The sequence below is a fragment of the Paroedura picta genome, chromosome 6, assembly GCF_049243985.1.
Source record: "Paroedura picta isolate Pp20150507F chromosome 6, Ppicta_v3.0, whole genome shotgun sequence".
NCBI lineage: Eukaryota > Metazoa > Chordata > Lepidosauria > Squamata > Gekkonidae > Paroedura > Paroedura picta.
Window position 1 is genome coordinate 69,248,252 of NC_135374.1, and position 12,282 is coordinate 69,260,533.

Here is a 12,282-nt window from a genome sequence, read left to right on the forward strand (position 1 = left end):
CAGCTCCAGTCACCAGATTTAAGTATTCTCAATTTTGGATGCTATTAGTATATAGAATATCAAATGGGTAAAAGTATTTAGTCTCTCCTTGCTTCATAGTCATAAAAGATGCATCATTTGTTTATTTGTTTGTTTGTTTGTTTATATACCGTCCTCCCCGAGGGCTCAGGGCAGTTTACAGAAAACAGGAAAAGATACAGATAACATATGGTAACAGGTGATAACAGTAATAACATTATAAAATGGAAATTGCAAGAGCCTCAGCTCAACTCTTACTGGAACCCAGTGGGTAAGGCCGATTAGTGGCCGTCATAGCGGGGGAGGGCTTGGGGGCCAATTGGAAGCGATGGTTTGGGTCGACCTCAACCAAATGCCTGGCGGAGGAGCTCCCTTTTGCAGGCCCTGTGGAACTGTTTAGGTTCTTTCAGTGCCCTGATCTCCTCTGGGAGCTCATTCCACCAGGTGGGGGCCAGAATGGAGAAAGCTCTGGCCCTGATTGAGGTCAAGCAGTCTTCCTTGGGACCAGGGACCACCAGGAGGTTGGAAGTAGTTGAGCGCAAGGTTCTTTGAGGAGTGTAGGTGGAGAGGCGGTCCCTCAGGTATACTGGGCCCAGACCACGTATGGCCTTAAAGGTGATAACCAACACCTTAAGCCTCATCCGGAATTCAACTGGGAGCCAGCGCAGCTGCTAGAGGATAGGCTGGATGTGGGACCTCCAAGGTGTTGCTGTGAGGACCCTGTCAGCCACGTTCTGGGCCAGTTGTAATTTCTGGATCAAGGATAAGGGCAGGCCAGCGTGGAGCGAGTTACAGAAGTCCAGCCTCGAGGTGACCGTTGCGTGGATCACATCTAAGGTTTATAAGGCAGGGCAACTGCCAAGGCTGATGCCAGCTCACTGGGCCCACTAATGCCATCACATGCTTCTCTTATTTGGTTGCATGGCACTGATCTCTGGCCCATGGGCTACCATAGAAAGCACTGAGTGAATGTTAGAAGGCAACGCATTGGCCAATTTGAATGGGTCTTCCTCTTTAATACATGTAAGATAAGCTGCATTCTACTTCAGAATATGCAAGACTGACATCACCACTTCTGGACTGTCAGGTGATCCAGGTTTTCATGAGCCCTGGGCAGAGGGTAACCCTATGCTTAACCCCAGAAAACCTCATGGTGTGATGTTCTCTGAGACCTGTGGAAGCAAAGACAGCACTCAGGAACAATCCTATGCCTGTCTGCATCCCCTGCTCACTTGTCCACCTAGCTGCCCAGCCAAAGTCACATGCCCAGTCATGCTACCTTGTTGCCTGCCCAAGCATCTGGCTGATCACTTGCTCTATATATAGTGGAACGGTAGTATTTATTTAGGATTGCTCCCTGAGTGGTAGGCCTTTAATTCCATAGGTCCCACAGCTCATGAAAACCTGGATCACCTGACAGTCCAGAAGGAGCGAGTTCTATAATGTTGAGTCAACTATTGAAAAGGTCCGTTTTTTGGTGATGTCAGTCTTGTATATTTTGATATAGAAGGGGAATGCAGCTTATCTGAAACACATTAAAGAGAGAGACCCTTCAAAATGGTCTGTGTTGTTAGCTCAACTTAGTTTTCTGCTCTTTCTGTTGATGTTTAACAAAACTCCATTTGTATCTTGCCTCTGTATGTGAATGGGTATTGGTAGTGGGTTAGATTAGCCATCTCTAGTTTATACTTCATGAACTAAATGTAAACATCTGTACATAACTATAGAAAGTAATATAATTCCACAAACACCTACTTAATGATTCCAGCAGATCTTTATTTTTTCTAATTGTATACACAATAAAATGGTACATTTAACAACTGCAACAGCTCTGTCTTTGCGAATACAACATGTTTAATTTAAGAAAGTTAGCATTTTAATGTTCCATTAGAGGTTCAATTTAAATGTGTCTAGAAAGTAATTTTTTGAAGGGGCTCTTTGTAGGCCTCTATACCCCTGAAGTAATCTAACTTTTATAAAACTTCATATTATGTTACTTTTGAAGTATTTATGAATTACAAGTAATATTTCCAGTAGTGATTTTATATTCATTACTTGGTGTGGGCATGGACCAGAAAACCACCAGTGACCCAACACCTAAAAACAACCAATCCAGTTCATTCTGGTCCGTTTTGTTTTTTCCCCACTTAAAAGCAGGGGGAAGCCAAATGGCAGGCTAAAATGGTTTTCTGTGTTTAGAACAAGCACCCCCACGCTATTGGGCTTGGTGTGTGCTGGGCTGCCTGCTACAGACTGGGCAGCCCAGCCCAGACTGAAAACCAGCTGGTTGCATGGAAAGTGAGCTCTTCTCACAAGTGATTTGGGCTCTGCTGGGCTGCCCCATGACAATATTTTCAATGTGCCAGTTCCCTACTCTCCCTTTGAAAAAAAGGGACATGAATTGCTGCGTTAAAATGGCTTGCAACATTTTAGGCTGACAAGGTATTCACACCTGTCAGCCTAAAATGGCTGCCAACTGAATCCCAAACCAAAATGGACAAAAGTCCATGAAAGGTTTAGGGGAGGCTCCTCCATCAGACCTTGGTTCAGGGAGCACACACCAGGGCAATTTCATGGCATTTTTTTGCTTTGTGCCCATCCCTATTCATTATATCAGTTCTATACATGGATTTATTAAAAGTGTAAATGAGACCAAAGTAGATGTAGTTCAGTGCAATATTCACCACTCAAATCCATGGTTAGAAGGTATATGACATGGGTTGGACTCATCCCTTTTCTTACATGATTCTTTTAAACTAAAGTGTAGTGGTTTGAAGAATGTCTATGGCCAACTCCAGTGTCAGCTTTTAACTAGGATTTGAAGTTGTTAGAAAACTTTGGATAACGTGTCCTGGTTAATACTGTCCTCAGCAAAATGTATACCAAATGTGGTTAAGGCAAACCGCAGGGCAGTGAGGGAAGTTCATAAAGGAGAACTGCACAAACCAAAAGCATACTCTGCCAATAGTCAAGAAGGAAATTTGTAGCTCAGTACATGAAGTGCATGAAGGAGCCATTTCATTCCCTAGCACTTACAGCTAACTGAAGTAAAGGTATTCTAAAAGTTCTCTTTCTGCCTGAGAGTTATAATCATATAATCACAGAGTTGGAAGGGACCTCCTGGGTCATCTAGTCCAATCCCCTGCACCATCGCTCATCCACTGTAACCTGCCACCCACTTGAATCTTCACATAATCAGCCTTTCCGTCAGATGGCTATCCAGCCTCTGCTTAAAAATTTCCAAAGATGGAGAACGCACCACCTCCCGAGGAAGCCTGTTCCACTGAGAAACCACTCTGTCAGGAATTTCTTTCTGATGTTTAGACGGAATTCCTTCTGCATTAATTTCATCCCATTGGTTCTGGTCCATCCCTCCGGGGCAAGAGAGAACATTTCTGTTCCATCTTCTATATCACCCTTTTAAAATACTTAAAGATGGCTATCAGATCCCCTCTCAATCTTCTCCTCTTCAGGCTAAACAGACCAAGCTCCCCCAACCTTTCCTCATACATCATGGTCTCCAAACCCCTCACCATCTTTGTTGCCCTCCTCTGGACATGCTTCAGTTTGTCTACATCCCTCTTCAGCTGTGGTGCCCAAAACTGAACACAGAACTCCAAGTATGGCCAAACCAGAGCACAGTAAAGTGTTACCATCACCTTGTGTGATCTGGACACGATACTCAGCTTGATACAGCCCAAAATACCATTTGCCTTTTTAGCCACTAAGTCACACCGCTGACTCATGTTCAATGTATGGTCTACTAAGACTCCTATATCCTTTTCCCACATACTACTACCAAGACAAGTCTCCCCCATCTTATATTGGTATCTATAGTTTTTCCTACCTAAATGCAGAACTTTACATTTGTTCCTATTGAGTTTCATTTTATTCAGTTTATACCAGTTTTCGAGCCTATCAGGATCATCCTGTATTCTGAGTCTGTCTTCAGTTGTGTTTGCTACCCCTCCCAGTTTAGTATCATCTGCAAATTTAATAAGTATCCCCTCTAATCCCTCATCTAAATAATTTATAAATATGTCAAACAACACAGGATCCTGGACAGATCCTTGGGGTACTCCACTTGTCACTCTTCTCCAAGAGTGATCTGTTTCCAGTTAGAGATATGCTTCTGGGTGTAAACTGCACGGAGCTTTTATTCCAATCCCAGGTCGATTCAGTCCCTGCCCTCTACACAGAATGCGATTTCCATTTGGATTTTGGGCAATTTAAATTTTCCTTCTGGAGCAAGAAGGATTGATCTGGAGTGACCCTACCTTTATTGTGCGATATCTTAGAGTGCTTTTAACCCTCAATATTTAAAGGCTGTACTGAATCTGGGCTCTCCTCCGTGATAGAGGACCCATGATTGGCCACAGGTGGTCATGTGACAAACTTGCCTTAAAGGAGAAGCCCCTAATTTCTCTCAACTTCTGTCCATCTTGGATTTTTTTTCTGCCTTCTTCAATCCTCTCCCCCCCCTTCAAGAAAAGAAAGGATTTTTTAGTTCCTCCTCTGATTTCTTTGATCCTCTCCCCCCTTCAAGAAAACAAAGAAAGAGTCTCCATTTGCCTCTCCCCCTCTTCTGAGCCTTCCTAACCATGTGCAGAAGACTTTCCTGTTTCAATGGGGGGGGGGAGGAAGACAAGTTCAAATCGATCTGAATTCAACAGGATTGACAATAGAATAAACAAAGTGCAGACTCTGCCCTCGTTAGAGTGGTCAGTAATAAGTCAGATGGAGAAATAACCCAATTCAAAATAAAACTGTTGTAAATGTTGTTAATGTTGACCCAAGCAAAATACAGAAAATGTTTGTTATTAAGACCAACCCAATTGACACTAAACATTATACAGGCTTTTGTGTTCTATAGAACCATTTATTAGGGACTGCACACTCCTACATTAGACCTGTTAGGCAGGTCTGTGGTCCCTTTCAATACTCCCCCCTAACTTGGCACGCTGCGGGGAGTATTGAAAGGGGCCACAGGCTTTACTACTAGTATAGTTATAAAAGATATCCCTTCCTGGATGTTCTAATTATGTGGCATTACCTCTACTTTTATGGAGAAGCACTAGCATTAAAGCCTGTTGTAGCTGCTAAAACAGATGCTAGAATGAGGGGAGGATGAAAATAGTTAAGAGAGAGGGAGGTAGAAAGGAAGAGAGTGATTAAGATAGATACAAAGAGAGGGAAAAAGTGGATAGGGAAAAAGGAAGAAAGGAAAGAAAGAAAAAAGAGAGAGGGAAAAGAGTGGTAGCTGGAAATATAGGTGGAAGGCAAGAAACTAAGGAAGAGACAGAGATAGAAAGGACAGAGAAATATAGAGAGTAAGAGAGCAAGAAGACACAGAGAGAATTATAGAGAAAGAGGGAGAATGTAAGAAATTAAGTGAGGGAAAGAAGTAGAGGTAGAGAGGGGAAGTAAGAGGGAGAAAAATACAGAGAGAAATAGGGAGTAAGGAAAAGAAGAAGAGTGATAGAAAGAGAGAAAACGGGTGAGAGGAATAGAAAGAGAGGAAGAAAGAGGGAGACAGAAAGACAGAGATATAGAAGGAAGAGGCAGGGAGGAAAGAAAGAGATAGATCATCCCCCCTCCCCACTGTGCCTCCTGTTGGGCCGGGAAGCCCTCATGTTGGCTCTGCAAGGCAGCATTAGTACTTCCCTGCCTAAGGGGGAAGAGAAACAGACCCCCCCACGCCTTCTGTTGGGCTGGGAAGCCCTCATGCCACCTCTTCCTGGCCCACTTACCGCTGGCTGGGTTGGCCAGGAGCACAATATACACAAGCATTCTGAGGAAGTGTGCTTGCACAAAAAGCTCAAGCCTTAAATAAATCTTTGTTGGTCTTAAAGATGCCATTGGACTCAAAATTTTGTTGCGCTACTTCAGATTAACATGGCTACCCACTTGAATGTATTATGTAGAATTAGGATAATTATCTTCCATCTTAGTGGAACTTTTGGAGCATACAATAACTGGATAATTCCTGAATTTCTGCGTCTGTTTTAGCAGCACTTGGAAACTCATGAACAAAAGTTATATGGCACATCCCCCGTGGACATAGAAGTCGATTTGGAAAGTTACCAAACTGCATTAGAAGGAGTACTTTCATGGCTTCTGACTGCTGAAGATTCATTGCAAGCACAAGGAGATATATCTACAGATGTAGAGGAAGTTAAAGAGCAGTTTCACACCCATGAGGTAAGTGTGAACAAGACTGAAAAATCAGAACAAGCACTTTACCATCTGCTAACTGCTGTTCTTCTGTCTGTATAGTGCATTATGCCAAAGGCATAACATCTGACTGGTATTTTGAGACATATTTTCCTTAACTTATGGGTTTGTGTTTTGAGTTCTTGTTGCCAAACATTTGAATGAAAGGCTAAACCTCTTTTTCCAATTATTTAATTCAATAATTCTGTAGAAGTTACAATTTAATCTGCAGTGTTGAAAGTCATCATTCACTGGTGGTAATCATTGTTCAATTTGTTATTTTAAAAAGGGTTTTATGATGGAACTAACAGCCCACCAGGGACGTGTTGGTAATGTTTTGCAAGTCGGCAGCCAACTTCTATCATTTGGGAAGCTTTCAGAAGATGAAGAAAATGAAATACAAGAACAAATGAATCTTCTCAATTCACGTTGGGAAAATCTCAGGGTCACAAGTATGGAGAAGCAGAGCAAGTAAGTAAAGGGAGCTGGTGCAAAGGTTTTGTAGCTGGTGCAAAGGTTTCATGGTAGTACAGACTTGGTGCAGGGTTGCTATTGCATTCTTCTTCTTTACAAACCTTGCCATCAGTTGGTGCTAAGAGAACGGAAGCAGAACAGAACAGATGAACAAGTGTGACCAATCTGAAAAGGTGCCTTTTAAATAGCTTTTGTCTAACCACGTGCACCTTGGTATTAAGTGCAGCTTTCCTTCATGTAACAAATAAAATTTTTCCTTTTAATATAATCTTTTTACAGAGATTGGACTGAACCCGAACCTCATTTTCCACTAGCAGAACTATAGATTCTCATATTATGCCTAGAGTTATTTCTTAGGTCCCATGACTCTGGTTGGAGTGTGTGGGAGCCCCAGTAGGCTGCAGTGAGAGAGGGAACAGAAAAATTACTTTCTGTGACCAGAACACTGATAGCAGTACTTTTTATGGGAACAGTGGAATGAGGGTATAGAATTTCTCTACTCAGATCATTTTTCTAATAGTCAATCTTATTGTGTAGCATATTGTATTTGTACAGTGGGGATACACAACATATCTGGAAGCCCCATGTTACTTTGAACTAATACACAGTGCAAGTCAATACTAGTTCAGAAGTAAGGTCATAACAGCAAGAATGGTACAGAGATCTGTGTTGAAGCAGTAAAAGAGGAATAGAAGTGTAGCTCTAAGGAGCTGTGTATATTTATGTTTCATGAGGATTGAATGCAATTTCTTTCCCACATAAGAGAAATACATCTCTTTACATCACATTCAGCCACAATGTAAATCTAAAACCAAGAGGGGGGAAAACATAAGCAGTAAGAATATAAATCATTAGAAGCAGTAACAATGAAACCTCCCTGAGGTCCAGACCTCATTCCAAGAAATGGAGCTAAATATGGTTCTTTTTGTTGAGGGTAACTGTGAATGTGGCTCTCTCTGCAAAGTCCAAAGTACCATTGCCCTAGATCAGGTGTGGCAAAACTGGAGCTCTCCGGATGTCCATGGACTACAATTCCCATGTGTCCCTGCCAGCCCCTGCCCCCTCCTGTCTCTGGCCTGTGTTAGGACCTATAAAGGCTTGCGGCAAGGGAACATGGAAGAATCTGTGTTCCCTGTCTTGCCGCAGCAGCCATCAGAGAACCAGCTGAGCGAAGCCTGTTTAAAAGGGAAGAGCAAGGCTTTTGAGACCTGGCTCCTTCACCCCACCTATGCTGTCCCCACGCGGACACAAAATGCCTTGTTTAGCTTTATGGTGCTGCAGAGCTGAATGGGGCATTTTACTGCCCCCCCATAATGGTGAAAGAATAGCATGCCACTCCCCACCATCGTGCAGTGGGACTCCTGTGTGGAGGGATCCCGTTGCCATGAGGCGTGGTGGCAGCTTCATGCCCCGGAGTTGTGCATGTGCACACACAACTCTGTGGCAGACCATCTGCACCGGGGGATGTCCTCTCCCATGCGTACACAGCAAGTGGAGGGGCATGCTGTCCCACCACTAGGAATCAGGGGCATCCTGTTGTGCATAATCATTCTTACAGAGCAATCTGGAGGAGGGGAAGGATTCAAGGACAAGACTAGTTCTTACACTGGATTAACTCAGAGATAATTTTGAACACTAATCAGAATTATGCTGGTGAAGTGCCCTAACCCCACCCTGCCATGACTGTGCACCCTCAAGGTCCATGAAGATACATTGGTGGTATCATAATGCCTGTTTGTTCAGGCTACAGAAGCAATGCCAGTTGCAATAAACCTGCAGCTCCTCCCAAGCTGTGATGAAGGCAATATGTGTGCAGTCCACATACCTCACAATGTTGGGAAAGCCACAAACAAGGAAAACTCAGCCCAGATGACTCCTACTGCCATCTTCTCTGCACATGGTCCTGGAGGTGGCCCAGCATGGCATCCAGGAAGATGTGAAAACACTGGTTCACTTCAGGACCTTTTCTGAAAGGAGCTGGTATCTAGGAATTGGAAAGCAGGCAGACTTGACATCTTTTGAGGTGAATGTAGTGGGAGGGTAGAGTGTAAGAAGAACATTGATGGGAGAGGCAGAAAGCTGCCTCTGGTTCTGGGAACTGTGGCCACTGCAACCCCCAGGATGCAGGGCCCTGACATAGGATCTGCAGCTGGTATAGCTCATTTCTCTAGTCCATATGGGCATCAATCAAGCAGGAGCAGCTAGACACCCACCATGAGTGGTAGGATGCTTTCTTTGGGTGTAACCAGTGTATGGAAGGGCTGGCAGCTTTTGTAGCAACAGCTGCCAGGTACCTGGAGGGGCTACTGACTGTTGTGAGGGACACTGGGGACAGACAAGTGCACATCAAGAGGCAACTGGGATATCTCCAGGTGGTACTACATGCCTCTTCATGATGGCCTGCCCTTGTGGCCCTCCTCCTGTTCCTTCATCAGCAATGGTGTCCCAAACAGTGGTCTGGAGGTGCCCCTGGCGGTGTGACTGGGCTGCTGGGTGGTATCTTAAGTGAACAGCAGAAGATACTCTGACTGGACACACTCTTGTTATTTCCCAAACCTTTTTCTTTGTGCGTGCCGCTTTTGGACCATATGGACGGCAAGCCTGTTTGTGATCACCACCAGTGGTAGATTATGGAGGTTTGTCAACTCTGTCAGCCATCCTATTACTGTTAAGTCAGGCTTTGTTCATTTAAAAGGTGGGTTGTGCGTTGTATATAGCTTCATGGTCCATGGCCCCACCTGTTCCCACTCCTCAGCTGTGACATGCATAGGGTTAAGCCCCCAGTCCTGTCAGCCCATGATTGGTTCTGTCTTCCCAGTCCATCACAGTTGTGCCTCGCACCTAGTGACATGTGTGGAATGTTGTTATGGACACTCCCATGGTTGCAACCTGTATGGTACAACTTCTAGGTTTCTTTTCCTGCCCTCCCAGTCCCTTTAGATTTACGTAATGGACTAGCAACTGCATGATTATGTCAGTCCCTGCCTGTTGTGATGCAGGCAGTCCTTAGGATTGTACATTAAAATCGGTATGCTTGGGTACACCAAACATCTATGCAAAAATCTGTGTCTCAGGCTGTCTTTCTGAACTTTTAATTTGTCTTGTCTCTTGTACTATAGACTTTGTATGCCATAGCTAGCTAAGCTTAGTGTGGTCTGTTTCATAAGCTCCATATGAGCCATTGCAGTCTTTTCTTCATTGCTTACATTTTAACCCTTGAATGCATCAGAAAGATCAATGTTCTCATTATGGTGTGCATTACTTTTAAAAAACAGCAAATTGATTTCCCCAGAAGAGCTAATGAAACTAATTTAAGGCATCTCTGCTTTTATAAATTCAGAATGACACTTGTATCATTAAATAACCATTCTAAAACTAAGCTTTTTATGGGATTATTCCCCGCTCAAGAATGCTTCACACACACATTATGTTCACATCGTGTAGACAATCTTTTCATGGGGTAAAGTATGTATACATGGGATTTATTTATGTTAGAAAGTACTACTGGGAAATCAAAATATGTTTTGTGGATGAGGGTGGGAGTGAAACGGGCTTTGAACCAATCCAAGCAGTAAAATATTTGTTGTTTTTTTTAATGCTGTACCCTTAAATTTGTAGTTGTATAGTAAGTTCACTTCTTTGGTTAAAATAAAAAAGCTAACAAGGTGGCAAGCACATAGAAACTGTAAGATGTTTAGGTTAGAAGGCAGACAAAAGCATGGAGAGAGCAGTTAGATGGCCCCTATATGCTGCATATCTTTTTAAGAGCAGAAAGATTTACAGGATTGGCACTCTAGAATTAGATTCTTATGACAACCAGGGAGATCCTGGGCTGTGATTCAAATGCCCTGGTTCAAGAGACCTTTAGTTACTGTGGCTCTTAATTTGTTGAGAATGGGGATTAAATGTCCCAGATGTAAGGCCCCTGTCAAAATCCCACTGTGCCTATAGCAGTACACATGCTCCATATATTCTGCCGAATGTTGTACTAGTTGAAACAGCATGGATGTTCAGAATCTCATTTCAGCTAAGCACTGGAAGGCAGGCATCCCCGGCCTCAAGAAGAACGTGAACACTTAGCTTGGCTTAACATGGCCACAGCTTTATTAACACACAAACACGGAGTGTTGGCACGGAATAGGAGGAGACCCAATACTGTGGTCAGCTGACCATGCCCCCTTTTATCCTAGCAGCTCCCAAGGGAATCCTCCCTGTTTCCCAGTTGGAAACGCGGGTACCCCTTGCCGCTAGGATTCTGCATAAGAGAAGTGCCACCTGAGGTACTGCAGGGGGCACACACCTCCATTTGTCTCCCTCAGGCCATCTGGCAGTGCAAGCCCCTGTGTCTTTACCTTTGGGTTGGCTCCACTGACACCCTGCAGCTTCTTACAGAGGCCCCTGACCCAGGGAGTCTGGGATGCAAAAATGGGCTCCTCCCTTTGCCAACCCCACAAGCTGCGACAAATAACAGAGTAAGCATAACAAAACCAAACAGAATGATAGCCATTACAAGGAGTGGGTGAGAAGGAGGCTGTCCAGCTACAGCAACAGGCGAAAGAGGCCAAGCCTGCACATATGACACCTTATATAGGCCTGGCCTCCCCATCCCCCACAGCAGTGATCCCCAACCTTTTTATCACCGGGGACCGGTCAACACTTGACAATTTTACTGAGGCTTGGGGGGGGGGTAGAGTTTTGCCGAAGGATGTCGCTGCTGCCTGCACCCCTGCTCCACTTGCTTTCCCACCAGCATCCCTGACTTCCCGCTGCCTGCTGGGGGGTGCTGCCAGCAGCGACTGTGCAGTGCCACACCAAGGGGGAGCCCCAGTCATGGTGGCCGTTGGAGAGCACCAAAGATGAGCTGGCGGCAGAGTCACAGGCCAGCCCCCGAGGCAGCAGCTGGGGAGGAGGACGAGGAGGAGTCGCGGCCCGGTACCAACTGATCTACGGACCGGTCCCGGTCCCTGGACCGGGGGTTGGGAATCGCTGCCCTACAGCACAATGCTTCAATGTCACACCACTGCTGACACAGTGCTCCATGGTATACCATTTTCAAGTTTGCCTTCTTACCACCTGCATTGCTGTCCATAAACTTGCTGCCCTGATCATTCGAGGCCTTTATTTCTCGGCTTTAAAGAAATAATATTTGCCAATAAAATGAATAGTTAATGAGTGATTAATTAATTAATGAGTAATTAATTCTTTACTAATGCTTATCTAAGGATGAGACTCAGTGATCTAAGAACTAAATAAAATGTGTTCTAGAAATGAGTGATAAGTGAATTTTAGTGCTATGTGCTCTAATAATATACTGTATACTAGATTTTAAGCCCATTTTAATTTTAAATAAAATGGGCGCTAGTTGGGCTGGGGGGGAGAGCCCGTCCCTGGCAGAAGCTGGAGAGAAAAGGGGGCTGCGGAAAGGAGGCTTCTGGTGGGGCCGGGATCTCCCTCGGGGAATGGGCGGTAGCCTCTCGCCGCAGGGACTGCCTCGCAGCCGCGCAGAGCGCTGCTGGCCCCAGCTCACTTACCGGGCAGCTGGCGTCGAGGTGGTACAGCTCCAGATGGGTGAAGAGT

General features: G+C 44.6%; 1 protein-coding gene across 18 annotated transcripts in view; it reads left to right on the plus strand.

Moving 5' to 3' along the window:
• The window catches only part of DMD (dystrophin), a 1,311,735-nt gene that overhangs the window by 527,058 nt on the left and 772,395 nt on the right, over nt 1–12,282 (plus strand). For 15 of the 18 annotated variants that reach the window (XM_077342956.1, XM_077342959.1, XM_077342965.1 and 12 more), the window contains 2 exons: nt 6,028–6,219; nt 6,521–6,702. In XM_077342956.1, coding sequence (XP_077199071.1) covers nt 6,028–6,219; nt 6,521–6,702 — 374 coding nt within the window. The remainder of the gene's footprint in view (nt 1–6,027; nt 6,220–6,520; nt 6,703–12,282) is intronic. The other 3 variants (XM_077342966.1, XM_077342954.1, XM_077342968.1) reach the window with 1 other exon arrangement.